The sequence below is a fragment of the Schistocerca cancellata genome, chromosome 1 (assembly GCF_023864275.1).
Source record: "Schistocerca cancellata isolate TAMUIC-IGC-003103 chromosome 1, iqSchCanc2.1, whole genome shotgun sequence".
Classification (NCBI taxonomy): Eukaryota; Metazoa; Arthropoda; class Insecta; order Orthoptera; family Acrididae; genus Schistocerca; species Schistocerca cancellata.
The window spans coordinates 638,616,647-638,636,897 of NC_064626.1; the positions used below are offsets into that span (position 1 = coordinate 638,616,647).

Genomic DNA, 20,251 nt, shown 5'->3' on the forward strand with positions numbered 1-20,251 from the left:
TTGTTACATACAAAAAAAATATTTTTACATGTTCCCATCAAATGGATGTATGAGTTGTCCTACATTGTCAGGTAACTAATGGTTGGTCTACACAGTTGGAGACACTCCACAGTGCCTTATTTGACAAGAGGTATGTTACATTTGCAGCATGTAACAACTGCAGTTACCATTGCCAGACCAAAATCTTTGGAAGATAAGGCACTGATAACATGGTTTATTAAACAAAAACTTCGCAACTGGTAAAAAAACATTTAATACAAATTGCAGATCTTACAACAGTAGTCAACAACGAACGAAAATATGAAAAGAATTATTGTAATCAAGCGATTTGTCTGACATGTTTAACGGTGTCTTGTTGTGGAATTACAATACATGCAGAAGCCTAGTTGATGCGCACAAGCTCTGGTTGCTTGTAAGAGTAGATGGGAGCCCCGGCAGGATGCAGGTCCTGGTACTGGAAGCGCGCCAGGTAGGCGGGTGCTACTGCTGGCTGCTGCAGGGCAGACAGCTCACTGGAGGCGGCGCGCTGCTGCTGCTTGGGGGCGGCGGAGACGGGGGCGGGACCGTGGGCGTAGGCGATGCGCTGCAGGCGGCCGTCTGGCTGCAGCACGTAGTACACGCCGCTCTCCTCCGCCTCACGCAGCTCCGCCTTGCCATACTGTGAGCAAAGGAAGCAACGTTATTGTAAGATGATGGGATGAAGCACCAAATGCACACTACATTCAAAACGTTGCTGTCCATAGCTGTTTGGCGATTATGTAGTGAATTTCTAATTTCTTGAATATTTCATTTCTTGCAAACAGTTACAATGTCAGTAACTGAAATGGCGTAGTTTCATTATTGTATGAATAAAAGTCTACACCAAGTTTTATGGAACTGTTATGACCTGTTTCGATCGAATAGAAAACAGGACTGTTGCTATTGTTAAGACGAGGCTGTCTGCCACTGCAAGGATGTGCACAAGCTGAAATTAGTGATATCAACAACCACGTATTTTAATTTTAAATTTCAAGGTGTCCCTGTGCGACAGAAACCAGTCATATGAAACGTTATTTAGGCTGCCTAATTCTACGCCTACATTTACGTTTACAGTCCCACTGTCTTTTATCTTGTATTCGCTATCATTGTGCGAAACGTGCGTTGGAGGCAGCAGAATCGTTCTACAATCAACCACAAATGCTGACTCTCTGAATGTTCTCAATCGTATTTCAGCCATAGAACGTCGTCTCACCTCCAGCGATCTCTAATTGAATTCGCGGAACATTTTCTTAATACTCGAATGTGGATCTGATTTAAATTAAAGACAAAGTGGATTGCTGAAAATTTAGTGCAGTTTGGTTACATTGCCCTTGTCCTAATATACTTACGTTGTAAGGAGCCTCAGTAGTGGTGGTGGCAGCCTCAGTGGTGGTGGGGGCGGAGGTAGTGAACGTAGGCAGTTGGTAGGAGTCAGTGAGGCGGGAGAAGTCCTGTGCAGGAATGAAGAACTGTGGGCGGAAGCTGGCTGCAGAGAATCCAGAGACTGGCAGCGGGGCCGCGAATGACGGCTGCGCCTGCGACTGGGCGGAGGCCTGTGGCTGCTGCTGCTGCTTCTGCTGCGCCTGGAGCCGCTGTGGCTGGCCCGGCGTCTGGCGCGAGGGCGCGCCGTAGCTGGTGGAGGGCGCCTCGCCCGCGGCCAACGCCACCAGCGACGCCAACGCGAATACCAGTAGGACCTGCAGAAGGCGATGGTGAAGTGGTAGTGACTAACTAGGGCTTTTGTATAAGGGGCAGTCAAATGAAAACTTTTGTGGGCTCGCCCACATATTGCCAAGGTTGTTTCGACTATGCCGGGAACCCCTACACAATCTCCATAGAGTCCAGATGCTCCCCTCCTTCCCCCATGCCACTTACATACTTTTGAAGGCATTGAGAAAGACAAATGTGGCTGCTGATTTGCTTCAGACGTAGTGGTGCATGCCCAGGAACAGTTGTGGTTCCGTATGCAACTGTAACCTATTTTTCGTGAAGGCACTGCCTTTGTTGTCTCACAGAGGGAAAAAAATTTTAACAGTTACAGAGCTTATTTTTCAAATAATAAATAGTTAACTTACTTTTTCTTTCCCGTCCAAGTTTCATTTGCCTGCCCATTATACAGACTGATTTGAAACCGTACAGTGCCACATACTATTTTTCCTAAAGAGCACCTTACCTCGATTAGTGATAGGAGACCAATTTTTGGAAGCCATTATCCATGTCGAAAATGAAGGTGTAATTCATTTGCTTCTGATATTATTAATGTTTTTCTGATGAGCGACATTTTGAAACTACCTGAAATTATTCAAATACAGGGTCATTACAAATGATTGAAGCGATTTCACAGCTCTACAATAACTTGATTATTTGAGATATTTTCACAATGCTTTGCACACACATAGAAAAACTAAAAAAGTTATTTTAGGCATTCACAAATGTTCGATATGTGCCCCTTTAGTGATTCGGCAGACATCAAGCCGATAATCAAGTTCTTCCCACCCTCGGCGCAGCATGTCCCCATCAGTGAGTTCGAAAGCATCATTGATGCGAGCTCGCAGTTCTGGCACGTTTCTTGGTAGAGGAGGTTTAAACACTGAATCTTTCACATAACCCCACAGAAAGAAATCGCATGGGGTTAAGTCGGGAGAGCGTGGAGGCCTTGACATGAATTGCTGATCATGATCTCCACCACGACCGATCCATCGGTTTTCCAATCTCCTGTTTAAGAAATGCCGAACATCATGATGGAAGTGCGGTGGAGCCCCATCCTGTTGAAAGATAAAGTCGGCGCTGTCGGTCTCCAGTTGTGGCATGAGCCAATTTTCCAGCATGTCCAGATACACGTGTCCTGTAACGTTTTTTTCGCAGAAGAAAAAGGGGCCGTAAACTTTAAACAGTGAGATTGCACAAAGCACGTTAACTTTTGGTGATTTGCGAATTTGCTGCACGAATGCGTGAGGATTCTCTACCACCCACATTCGCACATTGTGTCTGTTCAATTCACCATTAAGAAAAGATGTTGCTTCATCCCTGAAAATAAGTTCTGCACTGAACGTATCCTCTTCCATTAGCTGTTGCAACCGCGCCGAAAATTCAAAGCGTTTGACTTTGTCATCGGGTGTCAGGGCTTGTAGCAATTGTATACGGTAAGGCTTCTGCTTTAGCCTTTTCCGTAAGATTTGCCAAACCGTCGGCTGTGGTACGTTTAGCTCCCTGCTTGCTTTATTCGTTGACTTCCGTGTGCTACGCGTGAAACTTGCCCGCACGCGTTCAACCGTTTCTTCGCTCACTGCAGGCCGACCAGTTGATTTCTCCTTACAGAGGCATCCAGAAGCTTTAAACTGCGCATACCATCGCCGAATGGAGTTAGCAGTTGGTGGATCTTTGTTGAACTTCGTCCTGAAGTGTCGTTGCACTGTTATGACTGACTGATGTGAGTGCATTTCAAGGACGACATACGCTTTCTCGGCTCCTGTCGCCCTTTTGTCTCACTGCCCTCACGAGCGCTCTGGCGGCAGAAACTTGAAGTGCGGCTTCAGCCGAACAAAACTTTATGAGTTTTCCTACGTATCTGTAGTGCGTCGTGACCATATGTCCATGAATGGAGCTACAGTGAATATATGAAATCGCTGCAATCATTTGTAATAGTTCTGTATTTCTGCATGAAAATATCATTCAGAATTTTGGAAGCATTAGAGATAGTCCTTCTATGAGACAATGGTTAGCCCAGATTAGGTTGCTGGTCACAATTAATCTATGTTAATCCTTGTGCTTATTTTTGATTGAACGTCTTCACTTGTCCCATAGTTTTCATTAAAACATATTTTATGTTAATTACATATTTAATCAGTGTTGTTTAAATGTTACTGACGTATTGAATATTTTGCAAAGTTTTTATGTCCTCTTGAGCGTGGTTTGTGAATGTTCTCGTACAAGGAAATTGCTACATCTTTATACAATGATGCACTTGTATACAATGATGAAACAAATCTGTTAAGTTCCAGAAGACAGCTTTTGTCGAACAAAAGTGAAAGAATTCTAAATGGCAAGAAACCGCGTGGTCATCGACATTAAACTCGAATCGGGACTCATCACTGAAGACAGTTATGCTCCAGTCAGTGACATTTCAGGACGAAGACGTGTCTGGAGGCCTCCCAGGCAGCGGTGGGGTACCAGCCTCTCACCCACCATACGTCCCGACAATCATGCGTGATGATCTGACATGTTATTTCTTTCCGTAGGAGGACACCTTTGGTTGTCATCCGTGGAAACCTCATGGCTCAGCGGTACGTCGACGATTTTCTGCGCCCCGTTTTCTTGGACTTCTTGGCAAGCCATCCTGGGGTTGCATTTCGGCAACATAATGCCAACCCGAACACAGCGAGAGTTTCTACTGCTTGTCTTTGTGCTTGCCAAACTTTGTCGTGGTCACCATGGTTGCCAGATACCTCCCCACTTGAGACGCATTATTTACAAAGCTTTCCAGCTACCTCACGATCTAACGCGCCAATCCGACAGAACTGGCACGATATCCCTCAGGAGGACACCCAGCAACTCTATCAGTGCAAAGACGAAAAATTGCTTGCATAGGGCCAGAGGAGAACCAACGCCTTATTGACTTTTGAATCAAGCTCTCTCTCTTCAGGAAACCATTAAATTCTTTTCGGAAATTGTAATCGTTTGTTCATTTCTTTTCCCTCCCATTTGGACAATTACTCCGTGGTGAGTAGTTTTATTTTTATCTTTTTTTTTTAAAGTGTAAGACGTGATAGTATGCCGAAAGACTATGCCGTGTATCGTCTCAAGTGACTCCAGAAAAATCACAAAAAACGTAGTTTGCTAGGTCCGGATGGCTAGTTTCTCCTTAGCTTCTAAATGACGTAAGTCATCTCCTTCCGTTCAGTGTTGTTGCTTTCACAATGAGTAACTGACTGGTCCTACACTTTTAACAGTTTAGTGTAAAGCCATAACGAAAATAGTTGACCTTGAAAACAGATTAGCATAACCTACTCCTCCCAGACAGATGGAGTATGGTAAATATACACTAAATTATTACGAAGCACTGTTTTCTATTAAGACAAATGAATAGCCAAAGAGAGCTTTCATTATCTTGTACCCTCTATGAGAACTTTAAGCTAGTTAGAGATGAAGATTCATGTAGGTCGCGCCGATTTTCACCTTACCCTTTCGGAATAAATTTCTAAAGAAACATTATGAACGTTCTACATGTTCCATTGCCGGAGTCGTTCATATTTTAAAGTGTGTGTGTAAAGAACGATTTCAGTTGCTCTTTAGCGGTTTATTTTTCGTATCCTGCTTTTATGTGTCATTTGTGACATCATATAGTCCGAGACAGTTATCATCCGATAAAGTTCGATGTCGCATGTAGCTACTGAAACGGTTTTGTCATGTGCCAGAGAACTTCTTAAATCCTTGCGATGTCGATCAAGGTGATAGGTACTAAAAATTCAACCATATTTTGAATAGTAGCTAAGATGGTACTTTACATATAGCTTAAAACTCACAAAATCATTTGTACAGAGCTAATTACTAAAATTGAAAATTAAGATCCATGACATTTTTAGTGCAATGGTTTGCCTAAAAGTAAGAAATAAAGTAAATCAGACAAACGTTTGACACTCCTTTGGATGATTCTCGAAATCATGTACGGTGAATAATATTGCGACAGATAATTTCAAGTTCAAAGACACGTCAAATGTTTCACCAGCCTATTTTATCACGTACAATGAGACAAAATATTTCGAAAAACTATTGGTACGTTATTCTTCTTTAATTTTCAGATTTTGTGTGCAAAATAACTATGCTTCGAGGAGTTTACCTTTTCGCCGCGACATTTACATAGCTAAAACCAATGAAACCATTGGTTCGTGAACTACTTCAGTTTTACCTAAAATCACTAATCAAATATTTCTGAATTACACTGTTTACTTACAAATTTTCTTTTCAAGCCTCAAGCTCGCGATTTCATACCTTATTTGTCCATATCCCACTCTTCGTTTGGCTATGAAAATTCGGACAAGATCCATTGTATAGGTTCTAGCGTGTCTTCTTGTCACGTCGCTCACGCATTTCACCAAAAGATCTCAAAGTCAAATGTCATTCTTGGCAAAGAAGAGATTACGAGTAATCCCGTCGACGAGAAGCCCATTACAGACAGGCATAGACTCGAACAAGACAACTCCTGTGGTGGGAAACGATAACCGTCGAGGCAGACCACTCACCTGCATGACTGCTCGATGCACCTGTCGCGTCTGCTGGAGTGGACGAATGTGGTGCCGGAGAGCAGATCGGGGTGGCTTTTATACGGAGCTGAGCTGCTTGGCGGCTCTGCCAACATGACGTCGCAGGTGAGCTCCCCGTTCGCGTCCGTCAGCGGTGATTGCGCGACCACGGGTCACGGCCGCGATGCCCCACACACCTCGTTACCTCAAGCTCTCCCTTCGCCGTGCTGCACATCAATACTGTTGCTTGCACCTTACTGATTGTTAGCACAGCAGGTGTCTACATTGGTACCAATACTTCTTTTATAACGTTCATCATCGTCAGAAAATGTTCGGGCAGAAAAGGGTGTAAGCACGGATACAGTCTTTCGCCCTACTGTACAATCTGTATATCGAAGAAGCAATAACGGAAATAAATGAAAGTATTACGAGTGAGATTAAAATTCTTAGTCAAAGGATATGAATTACAAGATTCGCTGATGACATTGCTATCCTCAGTGAAAGTGATAATGAATTACGGTATCTGCCGTATGGAATGAACAATCTAATGAGTAAAAAATACCGACTGAGAGTATAGCGAAGGAAGGCTGTACTAACGGAAAGCAGCAGAAACTTGGCATCCGAACTGGGGACCACGAAGTAGACACTTAAGGAGATCTGCTGACTAGGCAACAAAATAACCCATGACGGGCAGACCAAGGGGGACATAAAATGCAGACTAGCACTGACCGAGTAAAAGCATTTGAGATTTTGTGCTACAGAAGACTGTTGTAAATTAGGTGTACTGATAAGGTAAGGGATGAGGAGGTTCTGCACAGGGCCCGTGAACAAGGGCATGTACGGAAAACACTGACAAGAAGAAGGAATAGGAGGATAAGACATCTGTTAAGACATCAGGGATCTCAAGAGGGTATAAACTGTAGAGGACCACACAGATTAGGATATATCTGGCAAATAGTCGAGGACACAGGAACGAAAATCGTGGAGGGTTGCATTAAACCAAACAGAAAAAAGAAGTGGAAAAACGATCTTAACTTCCAATATAAACATTATTTGACTAGATCGATACTTTATAAAAACGTACCACTGCTTTCGATACGGCCGCAGACATCTTCCGATGGTAAAATATCGTTACACAATGCAACATACCTCGTGTCGTACAATCGAGTACTGAGTCATAATAACTGCATTCCATAAAGTCGCTATCTAGACAAATAAAAATGGACACTCAATACTTATTTTATAAACTCAACGGAAGAAATATATGGGTTCAACGTCCGGACGACGACTATTCACGGAAATTAGTTAAAATCTGGATGAGGGTGGCTCATCACTGAATGCGAATCTAGTGTCCTAACTACTGTAATAATTCACTCAATAGCTCATTCGCGTATTAGCGTATGGCAGTCTAGGTACACCAGAGAAATGGTGTTGTCAGGTCTGAATATATCTGGATTATTAGTTTTGTAAAACGTAGCAGGAGAATACTAACATGATCTCATCAAAGACGATCCAAAAATTGATAGAGAACTACCTCTGGGAAGTTGAGTAAGAATTCGGGATAAGTTTAGAAACATCGAAGGCACTGCTCGCACAATGACAGGTTAAAGAAAGGCAACCGTATGTTCGCAATATTTGTTGACTTAGAGAGAGCTTTCGACAGTGTTGACTGAAATGCACTCTTTGAAATTGTGAAGAGCGTAGGTCATAAGAAGGGAGCCGCAGTTTATCGACAGCTTGCACAGAATCAAGACGGCAGTTATACCCTTTCTAGATTATGAAATGGAAGCAGTAACTGATAAGTGAGTGTGACAAGGTTGTAGGCAGTCAGTGATATTAAATCAGTAAGCTGAGAAAGGTGTTAAGCAACCTAAGAACAAATTAGGAAAGGGAATTAAAATTTCGGATGGGGAATCAAGATAATTGGCATTTGTTGAAGACTTTGTAATTCTGCAACAGATGGCAAGAGGTTAGTGAGATCAATTACACGAAATGCATATAATTTAGAAAAGTAGTTATGTACAAAAGTAACACAGGGGCGAAAGACTGTTGCCGAATTATGTCAGGCGATGCCGTTGGAATTAGATTAGTAAATGAGGCTCTAAAAGCCATAGATGAGTTGTCATTTAAGCAGCAAAGAAAATAATGATAATCAAATTATACGGGATGTAAAATGCTTAAGACCGAAGTAAAAATGTCATAAAATACAGACTGGCAGAAGCAAGAAAATCGTACCTGATAAAGGCAAATTTGTTCAAATCGAACGTAAAAATAAATTTTTTAATTCATTTTTAAGTTATTTGTTTCGATTATAGCTTTTTCCCGAATGAATTAGCTTACCAGACAGTTCGCACAAGCAATGAAGGGAAGCTTTTGAAATGTGTTGCTACCGGACACTACTGAAAAATGATTATGTGGAATAAATCCTAATGTACAGGGTGAGTCACTAACTGTTTCCACCAAGAATAACTCCGAAAGTATGATAAGAACTGCGAAGTTTGTGAGACAAATATTGCATGGGACAACGGGGGCCATAATATGACATTGGTTTTTTTGTTGCTATGTGGCGTCACTTCAGAGATATGAAGGTCAACTTTTTTTTAACCGGGTGCTATAGTTTGGTACCTATTTTCTGATATCGGTTATCGGGACGAATCCAATGATGTCTAACGGTAAGGTCTTTGAAGGTCAACGAAGATAATAAAGGTGGCATGAACGTCCATTTAAAGGAGGTGTTCGAAGTGAAGACCATTGGTATCAATGCAGTGCTGCAATCTTCTTATTATGGATGGAGTGGTATTCCTTATCACATCGGCACTTATTGAAGCTCATGCTCTGACAATCCATCAGGTGTAGTTGGAACGTCTTTATAAACAACATCTTTTACAAATCCTTACAAAAAAAGAATAAAAAATCGAGAGCTGTCAAGTCTGGTGACGAGTCGGCCACGACACATCTCCTCCACGTCCAGTCCAACGATAGTTGAATTGTCTCAGCAGTTCATTTCCAGCCATTCGCGAAAAATTTCCGGACACCTGTCGTGTTGCTACCACATTCTCTTCCTTGTTGCTAATGGTCGTCCGGTTCTAGGCGCTGCAGTCTGGAACCGCGAGACCGCTACGGACGCAGGTTCGAATCCTCCCTCGGGCATGGATGTGTGTGATGTCCTTAGGTTAGTTAGGTTTAACTAGTTCTAAGTTCTAGGGGACTAATAACCTCAGAAGTTGAGTCCCATAGTGCTCAGAGCCATTTGAACCATTTGAAGCTTGTTGATAAAGGTATTTCTTCCAGTAACCGACCTAATGTTTCTTGCAGGAATGTGGTGTACTTCCTACCATTAATATTCCCTTCGATGAAATAAGGGCCTATAGTTCTGTCCTGCAGAATCCTACACCATCCATTCACCGACGACGGTTTTTGATTTGCAACTTTCAGCAGCCAACATGGATTTTCAGTTGCCCAAGAATGCATGTTATGCAAATTAACATTTTCGTTGTTCGTGAATGTAGCTTCGTCTGTAAATAAAATCAGTTTGATAAATGTGTCATCTCTCCAAATCTGAAATAGAACCCATCGGCAGAATTCAATGCGACGCATACAATCAGTACCAGTTAATTCTTGTGGAGATTGATATGGTTAGGATTATATTTATGGTGATGCAGAACACGAACATCACTACTCTGTTTAGTGCAGATTTCCTTGCGATTTGAAGCGAACTAATACAAGGATCTCAAACCACAGCGGCAAGATTTCCATTCTCTCGTTATTAACGTTTCTTTGCCTGACTAGAAGAAGGGACCGGTTGGTAGGACATGTTCTGAGGCATCAAGGGATCACAAATATAGCATTGGAGGGCAGTGTGGAGGGTAAAAATCGTAGAGGGAGACCAAGAGTTGAATACACTAAGCAGGTGATGAAGGTTGCAGTAGGTACTTGGAGATGAAGAAACTTGCACAGCAAAGAGTAGCATGGAGAGCTGCATCAAACCAGTCTCAGGACTGAAGACCACAACATTGCCTGACATGTTTCCGATGCGTTAAAGGTCCAGTTGTTCTGAATTTATCATACACATATTTATATGTACGACGTAAATGAGAAGCATATCGACTTGATCTTCGAAGGAATACATCATTCACAGTCGCTTGATTCGACGATACTAGTCTTTCGTTGTTATTAGTGTTGTATTGCACGATATTCGAGGGAGAGTTGTCGGATCATGTGCTTCGGTAAATGCCGAAGTGATAAGGAACACCAGTCAATCTATGATATGAAGATTGCAGCACTGCACTGGCACCAATGGTCAGCACTTCGAACACCTTCAGTAAACAGACGTTCATGCCACCTTTGTGACCTTCGTTGACCCTCAAAGACCTTACTGTAACATATCACTAGATTCGTATCCATAGCCGCTATTAGAAAATAAGTACTAAACTATAGCATACCATTTAAAAAAACATCACCTTCATATAACTGATACGACCCCACCTAGCAACCAAAAACCAACGTGATATTAGGGCCCCCGTTGTCCCATGCAACATTTGTCCGACAAACGTTTCAGCTACTATCATAGTTTCGGTGTTATTTGAAGTGGGTGACAATAGTCAGTGACTCACCCTGTATAGTAATATTTAATATTAATATATAGTAAGTTATATAATAGATATCATTCAATATCAAGAAGGTATAGAAGTGTCAGTAGTGAGGACAGGAAAAATTCTTGTGTTTTCATTCAGCAAATATCACCAAGAGTAGAAACGGTAGCGGTAGCAATAGCTCAAGCTACATGTCGGTTTTTTACTCCCTGCCTCTCTGGTGTTTTTGACAGGCGACAAGTCTGAGGTTCACATATCAATAGACACTGTAGATGCTTTCGGGCTGAAACAGAAAGCCTGGTTATATACCGAACCACTTCTCAACGTCTCAGAAAAAAATTAGAGACGCAAAACATGCGCAAATTCAAGTTAAGTTTCCTCTTAACAGTTGCCAAGGTACTGGAATTGGATGAAGGTCCCAGCAGGCAAAGATGTCAAAAAAGTAGAGAGGCTGGCAGTATTACGAACCTTACAGAGGCAGTCCCTGAAATCCTAACATCGTCTTGAGGTGTTAAATGATGGCTGTCAGTCAGGGATTAGGGAAGTGGGCTATTGCTGACAAAATTCAGGAACTTTTCTATGATACAATAGCAAGAAGTACAGGTCGAGCAAATGGCCGCTGTACAAATCTGGAAGAACTATTCAGTCGTTAGCGGTTATATCTCCTTACCGTCATCACATTTTCGAAATGCTGTTGCAGATTTATTTCGATTCACTGATGGGGGTAACTTCTTGTCCGCACATGGGAATTATCAAGAAATTTAGAATATATTGGTCGAAACTCTTTAAGAACTCTTACATGAACAATAACAGCGAAGTATGTCAATTAGTCGCGAAAACCAACTTTGCACGCAGACGTCAACGCGAAATGGTTACCGAGAACTGCTGCAGCTAACGATGATGTTTCTTGGCGGCATTGCAAAGAATGGGTTGTTGCATCACATCACAGGAGCTGTAACTGATTCTAAGAAAATGTCATGTATCCATTACAGTTATACATATTTGAAATTCAGCTTCGCTTATCTGGTATGGAGAATAATATGTATTTTTCTTGTACGCGAGTGTACGTCCGAGCCTGGTTTCAGTCAACTGAAGCAATTTAGACATCTTATCATGATTTCCTACTTATGAGTGAACTAATAAATTGTCAGGATACTCGTCCATCAATCAGTAAGGGGGCTGAAAGAAAATTTCCAATTCACCTCTGAAACTGTGGCTATGGCTTTGGTGAGAGTAGCCTAACGACTGTCAGGGCAAGTATAACTCAAATTATCGTCGAATTAGATAAGGTGAAGAACGGGAAGCAAAAAAATGTAGTCATAAAGGTACATCATACAAAAAAATGATCTTTTTTCTTTTACGAATGTTGACTTTACATCACTTGTAATGCTTGTTACTAAAACTTGCTTCATGAGGATTTCTGTCACTACCAATCTCCTCTGACAAAGACGAATCAAGGTGGGGAGGTAACACCCACTACATATATGCAATTAAAAACTTTAGGAGATTGTTGTTGTGAATGATGCAGAAAATCGTGTCAGATTCATTCAGGACAATGTCAGTCATAGCTCGCAGTATGGAAAGAATGAAGGAAGGCAAAGCTGGGTTGACGGCAACGAGATCACTGAAGACAGAATTGAAACTCGTTACTTTCCAATGACTTATCCTGACATTCGACCTAGATGATCAATAATATAGCACACTGCTTCCTGATCCGCAACAGTACTAAACGTGTAGGTGACAGATGGAGAGTTAGCGCAGTTATACTGAGAAACTAAAACATTTGGGAAATATATCGGGTTGCCAGAAAATATAGTATTAGGCTATTGACAAATCCTTGACCGTATCTCACGTGCTACACGGACCAAGGAGGTTAGGTTCGTTGTTGTTACGCGAAAAATGAGTTCAAAACAAGGCGGAATACAATTACTATTAGCGTGCATCGAAATGTAGAATTGTATAATGTTACTCCGTGTGAGTACAAGAACACAAGTGTTAAGTAGAATGAATCATACGATTTGGTCCTCAGAAAGTAAAGGCAAGGCCACGAACGCAAATATTTCTTTTAAATATGTACTCTGCAGTTATTAACTGAAATAATTCATCGATATTTATCTCTGTGCAGACATTAGTCACCCAAATATAATGCACGTACTCTTGCGTGAGATATTTCCATAACAATGCCTCAATTAGTGTAAGGGGAGAGTGCACTTGTAAATGAAATGTCTTTGAATGAAGTGCCAGCAGAAAGTATCATAGGGAAATAGATAATTGTTGACTTGGTAGAACTGCATCTCTTAGTGTATGATTTTGTTTTTTGATGATCGGGATAGCGATATACCTAAAAATTTATATGTGGAAGGCGAGGGTGGGTTACCAATTGCGTATGGTGACAGCAATGTATTAGGAAAACTATTTCCAGTAATGTGTCAAATGTTAGACCTTCAACACCCAATTTGTTTTCCCTGAACGCTGTTCTCCTCACACTATATTAATGAATCATGATTTAACTGTTTTTGTTTTAAGCTGTATATCTGAGGCCAACTCTACATCATCAATCGCAGAGGATTTCGTATACTAATTTCCAATCACTTTTACTTGTTATATTTCTTTATTTTTAGGTGATGGGTCTGTCTACTCAGGTATATATCTAAATTTAATATGTGTGCTTTAAAGCGACGCTGCACGACGATAGGACAAGTCAAGCCAACAAACAATTCGTTTGTGCACTGTCAATACAAATAGCACTATATAAAAACGCCAGTGCGAATTTAACATGCAAATGGAATAGGCGAAGAAATGAATGCAAGTGAGCGAATAGTAGTTCCTTGGTTCGATTGCCGGTAGTGGTTGAAGTATTAGGTGTTTTCATTCATCTTATATAAAAATTTCCTGAACGAGAGTATCTGCACCGCTAACCCAAACAGTGCAAATTTGGAAATTTGTGGTAAGGCCTTATGGGACCAACCTGCTGAGGTCATCGGTCCCTAAGCTTAAACACTACTTAATCTAAGTTACACTAACTTACTCTAAGGACGACTCACAGAACAAGAACATTCGACGGGGGGGGGGGGGGGGAGAGGGGGGGTCGCAGACGGTGACAAGACGCCTCAGAGCACTGCTACCCCACGCGTCGAACAGTACAAAATTGGGATACTTCCCCTCAAGTATTATTCGAAATACTCCTTCTTGATACTGTCGTGTAGAAATATGAACAGTATTTTTGTCTCTAATGATCTCGTCGCCATTAGAACGTTAAATCCTGCTTTTCCTTCATTCCTTCCTTTCTTCCTTACTTCGAGTGATAGTACACCCATACTGATCTCTGTGGCTCGTGATGTGTGATGCGTGGACATATACACGTTTCCTCTGTATTTCACGACGAAGAGCTCGTTCAGTAAGAAAGGCATTATTGTTTTCTCGCAATCAATTGGCGGACGGTTTTGTACGATGTGGTCCATCCTCTCTCTGTTATAATGCGGATGGCTATTTCTAACTGTCGTATGCAACTCTGTTCCCATTTATAACGAACAGTCTTTTGCATCTCCATCCTTCCTAACATCATATTTACCGTCAATAGTCGATATTATTTCACCCCTCTCTATCTTCTGGTCCTGTGGTTGCCCAAATGCGGAAGTCTCGTTCTGCTTTGTTGAAGTGCTGTAAGAGTTTAGTCTTGTAGTCACTTATTTTAATAACTCATCAAAATGTCGACGTTTTTAGAGTAAATTTTCCTGAAAATTAATCTAATTTGGTTTTTAGTTTTTAAAGTGTTCGTTATCCGTACTGCAGTATGGTATTATCAGGATGTGGGTATGTTTTCCGTCTAGGGAGCGGTTTGTTACCTGATTTTCGAGATGAACTTTCTACTACTTCTACTACTGAAACATGAAAGGAAGATACCGAAAAGCATTGCAAAAACACAGGCGAATTTCCTTTTAAAAGGAACTTACGGTTCAAATGGCTCTGAGCACTATGGGACTTAACTTCTGAGGTCATCAGTCCCCTATAACTTAGAACTACTTACACCTAACTAACCTAAGGACATCACACACACCGCTGCCCGAGGCAGTATTCGAACCTGCGACCGTAGCGGTCACGCGGTTCCTGACTGTAGCGCCAAGAAGCGCTCGACCACCCAGCCGGAAAAAGGAACTTACTTTGCAGCTTTATGCTCCTACTCTTTGTGACGCAAGCCAGATGAGCTTGGTACCATACACACTCTAGTTCATCAGTCAGTGTTAAGCGACGTCCACAGGGAAGGTCTGTCGCTGAAGAATAACAAGACAAATATTTCATCTTTAGGTGGCCAATCGATGTAATATGTATGCCACTATTGACGAGTCGTTGCAAGTGAAAACTTATGAACGAAGGTATCGTTTGAGGGGCAGGTTTCGTCAAGACAGTGCAGTTGTTACTGTTGTCATTGACATTGTTATTGTAGTTGTTGTTGTTGATTATACTTAAAGTACTTTCAGAAAATTCTATCCCCATCAGTTAATTTTGTATTTCATGTTCAAAAGACCTTTTAACAGAAGCGATTTTCTTGGTAGTGTTGTCAGTTTGTTTCCTGTGTATTTCAGCTGTCATATTATTTTGCCATCTGAATAGCAAAACGTATCAGCTACTTTCAGCATCTCATTTCTTAATGTCATTCCTTCAGCATCACATGATTCAATTCGACTGCTCTCCACTACCCTTGCTTTACTATTATTGACGTTTATTTTGTAATTTCTTTTCGTGACAAAATCATTCTGTTCAACTGATACCCCAAGTTCTTTGCATTCTCTCACAATATTAGATTTATTTATGCTCCAACTAGAATTGCCCTTTCCAAGTTTCTCTCTGATTTCCATTACCACTTTTCATCTACTCTGTGTGCGTTGTTTCAATTCAAATCTCTCACTACCCTGCCAAACTCTTCACTCAGTAGTGTACCTTCCATCAAGTCACCTACTTCTTCTTTACTTTCGATGATAATATCAAGTATTCTATCGTTTATATAGCTCTTCTGTTTATTCCTTCTCTTCTTTGCTTAGTACTATCTTACCATCTGGGTTCTTAAAATTCATAAAACTGCTTACATTCTCTGCACTGTTTAGTTTTCATATATGTTGCATCAACCATTCATTAGTAGTATGCACATTTGCAGCTTTACGTTTATGCTCTTACGATTCCTGCTTTGCCATTACATATTTTTCTTACTTTTTTGATGTCTGTAACACATTTCGTTGTTCCATTTGCTGCTGCATTTGTATATTTTCTACTACCGCCAATTAAAATGAGTATCTCTTATGGTATAAATGATTACAAATTTTCCTTACCTTTCTGTCTAATTGGTACCCTGCATCTGTCAAACCTACCGATTTTTGACATATTCTAATACTTTCGCAATTTATTCAATACTTGTCGAATGCTCCCCTGAAAATTCCCCACAACCACATGTTTTTTTCCAGTTTATCATAGTCACATCTTTCATGTTTTACTTTTCCACATTTTTTCAGCTTTTGTCGCAGATCATAATGAGTTCCATATGATCATAATAAACATGTGATTTGGAAAATGTTTTGTAGTTGAAAATCGGATTTCCAGTGTTCTTACCATTCTCTTATTTATCTGGTATCTTCCGCTGTCTGCATCCCCATAGCCCTTTATGGTTCTCGTTTAAAGTACTTTGGAATTATTATATTACACACTGATATTATATTGTATACTTCCTTTTCTTACTATGTATTTTCAGCCTCTACCCAAAATTACAGTTTTCCTCTAGATGAACCGAATTATTAATTCCTTGTCATTATTCATTATTTAAATCGCTTCATCATCAGAATATATGTTCTGACTTACATAATTTTTTCTTTACGTGTTCCCATCAGGTAGACATATGATTTCCTTCAAATATGCCAGGTAATTAATTGTAGGCCTGTACAGTGAAAGCCAGTGCACCGACCCTTATACACATATAGTGTGTTATAATAGCACCACGTAATAGCTGTTTCATAACTTTCCATTGAAAGGGTACACATTATATGAATGATAAAGCACTGATAATATGGTTTACTAAGCAAGGAGTGTGTGACCGATAAAAAATATTTAATACACATTGCACGATCTTACAACAGGGAACAATTACGTTACTTACCGAAATTTTATGGTGTCTCCATGTGTAGGACCATTCAAGGTTTTTAAACATAGTATTTTGGAGTTATTATGTTGTATGCTGTACTATACCGTAATAGGTGGCTTTCCAGCCCTACATCTCCTTCTTTTCATTTTCTTAATGTATAATTTCAGTCCTGGATCAAAATTACAGTTTTCCTATTCATGAACAGAATAACTGATTCTCTCTCATGATTCATTCTTTAAATCCCATCACCGTCAGGAAATACGTTCTTACTTACAAAAAAATATTTTTACATGTTCCCATCAAATACATGTATGACTTGATCTACATTGTCAGGTTAGACTATACAGATGGAGACACTGCACAGTGCCTAGTCTGACAGATAGTATGTTACATTAACAGCATCTAATAACTTTTCCATAAGTTACCATTGCAGGACCATACTCTTTGAAACGTAAAGCTCTGATAACATGGTTTATTAAACAAAAACTTTCTGAACGGTAAAAAACATTTAACATACATTACATGGTCTTATGACAGTGGTCGACAAGGAACTAAAATATAAAAAAAGAAGTATTTTACCCAAATTATTTGTCTGACATGATCATCATATTGAAAGCGACAGCTTATTGTGCATCACAATACATGAAAGTAGCCTAGTTGATGCGCACAAGCTCTGGTGGTTTATATGAGTAGTTGGGAGCACCGGCAGGATGCAGGTCCTGGTACTAGAACCACGCGAGGTATCTGGGGGTGAGCGCTGGCTGTTGCGCGGCAGACAGTTCACTGGAGGCCGCGCGCTGCTGCTGGGGGCCCGCGGAGATGGGGGCGGGACCGTGGGCGTAGGCGATGCGCTGGAGGCGGCCGTCTGGCTGCATCAGTACACGCCGCTCTCCTCCGCCTCTCATAGCTCCACCTTGCCGTACTGTGAGCAAAGGAAGCAATGTAATTGTAAACTACCAAGGGCAGGCCTGTATGTATACTACATTCAAAGGGTTACTGTGCATAGCTGTTTGGCAATTATATAATGAATTCCAAATTTGGTTGAATGCATGAATTTGTGGCGTTACAAAGAGGTCACAAACTGAAACTTTTAGTAAGGAAAGACAAGTGCAGATCCTGATCTAGGTGTCCTAAATTACTTTTTGTTGCATTTCCTAATTCCGCCGGTTCGCAGACAAATTCCACCAGTAAATAAAAATTGGTAACTTTGAGCACACGTGCTGTATTAATGCAAGTACCGCTTCCTCTGCATCTTCACCTTAGACTTGTTTGCTCTATGCTCTACCATTGATGGTCACTCAACTAACCATGACTCAGCATGTGAAACATTTTGCTGTCGTCAAGACTTAGATATTTTAAAATATGTCTGTGCTTTAGCATTATCGTATTTCTGAGGTATCCACATGCCACCATCTGGTATCTGAATTAAACATTACCAACTGTAGCTTGGTGGGAGTCCAGTTATAACAGTCTCCAGACCATAGCGCGCCTTTGCTTCACCTGTATAAAATGTTCCCGGGTTGAAATAAGTGACTGAAAGACAACCTAGCACAGATTGGAGGTTTAATCCGGTATTATGGGAATTTCTAGTATGAGCAAATTGCTCTGGAAGAATTTAGTTTTATTTCGTTGCAATCAGAAAGTAGAAAACGTGTATGGACTAACATAAAGCGAAGTTCTTGATCCTGTTCATAGCCCTACAGACCAACGTTAATCTAAAAACTCACATACATGGGGCCACCTAAGACTGAGGTAAGTTTAATACAACAAACACATTGTACCTGAGTATGGTTACCATCAGTATCTATTAATTCGGCAACATCTACATTGATCCATAACAACAGATCATTAGACCAAATAAATGACCCCTAGTGGACAGTGTGACATGGTGTGGGGGCCATTGACCTAGTTTCATTATTGTATGAATAAAAGTCTGTATCACATCTTATTGAATGTTATAGATAGTTTCGGCCTAACAGGAAAACATGACTGTTGCTACTAATATCGTCAGCTGGTCTGCCACTCTAAGGATGCACAAATGCAGAAACTGGTGTAACAACACTCGTCTGTTGTGGTTTACACTTGAAAGAGTAACTATTGGCAGAAACTAGTCATAGCCGTTATCTGGAACGTGAACTACGGTGCCTAGTTCTACGCCTACATCTTATACATACTCCACAAGCGTCCAAATATTCTACTAATCACTCCCTTTCTTCTTCCCGTAGCAAGCGGACCAAGGGACAAACGACTGTCTATGTCTGTCTACAAGCCCAAATGTCTCTTATCAATTATTTTCTGTCCTTAGGCGAAATTTTCTTGACTGGCAGCAGACTCGTTCGATAGTCAGTCACAACTACTGGTTCTCTAATGTACCGCATTCTTTTTTTTTTTTTTTTTTTTTTTTTTACAAAAAGAGCATACTCTTCCTTCAAGGCATTCCGATTTGAGGTCACACACCTTTTCCATTATACTCGCATATTGGATGAACGTTTATAGAACACAAAGTGCATTTCTGGAAACTTAGTGCTGTTCGGTTACGTGGATCTGTGGCCTGACACACTTAAGTTGTAAGGAGCAGACGCGGTAGTGGCAGGAGTCTCAGTAGTGGTGGTGGGAGCTCTTCTAGTGTTGGGGGCAGAGGTTGCGAACGTCAGGTGGGAGAATTCCTGTGCAGGAATGAAGAACTGTGCGCGGAAGCTGGCTGCAGAGAATCCGGAGACCGACTGCGGAGTCGCGAACGACGGCTGCGACTGCGACTGAGCGAAGGCCTGCTGCTGCTGTCTCGGCTGCACCTGGAGCCGCTGAGGCTGACCCTGCGGCTGGCGAGATGGTGCGCCGTAGCTACTAGAGGGCGCTTCGCCCGCGGCCATCGCCGCTAGGGACGCCACAGTGAAGAACAGCAGTGCCTGCTGCAGGCGACGGTGGACCGTTAATCACACACGGGAGCTCTGCTACGCACGAATTTAAAACCATAAAATATAACAACTACTTTTCCAAAAGAGTCACTTTTCTTGTTTATTTACTAAAAATTAAGTGAAGACTTGGGTTTAAAATGGATCTAGGTATAATGATAAAGAATTTTGAAGTTTTCTACGAAAATAAATCTACATGCCAAGCCCAATAACGTATAAAAGACTCAAACCACCACTAATAAAAGCAGAACACCAAATGTAGTCAACAGATGGCGTGCGGTTTAACAGCCATTCCTGTTAACATATGAAAGGCTCTATATGCAACACATTTACTCCTCAGTGTCAGTCGAAATGTCGGAGTAA

The 20,251-nt window shown here is 41.2% G+C and overlaps 1 protein-coding gene across 2 annotated transcripts in view; it reads right to left on the reverse strand.

Annotated features, from left to right (window-relative positions):
- Positions 1-268: 268 nt before the first annotated feature.
- Positions 269-20,251, reverse strand: part of LOC126183305 (uncharacterized) — a 162,512-nt gene continuing 142,529 nt past the window's right edge. Inside the window, exon 3 of one of the 2 annotated variants that reach the window (XM_049925151.1) lies at positions 269-658. In XM_049925151.1, coding sequence (XP_049781108.1) covers positions 383-658 — 276 coding nt within the window. In that variant the 3' untranslated portion in view covers positions 269-382. The remainder of the gene's footprint in view (positions 659-20,251) is intronic. The other variant, XR_007536719.1, reaches the window with a different exon arrangement.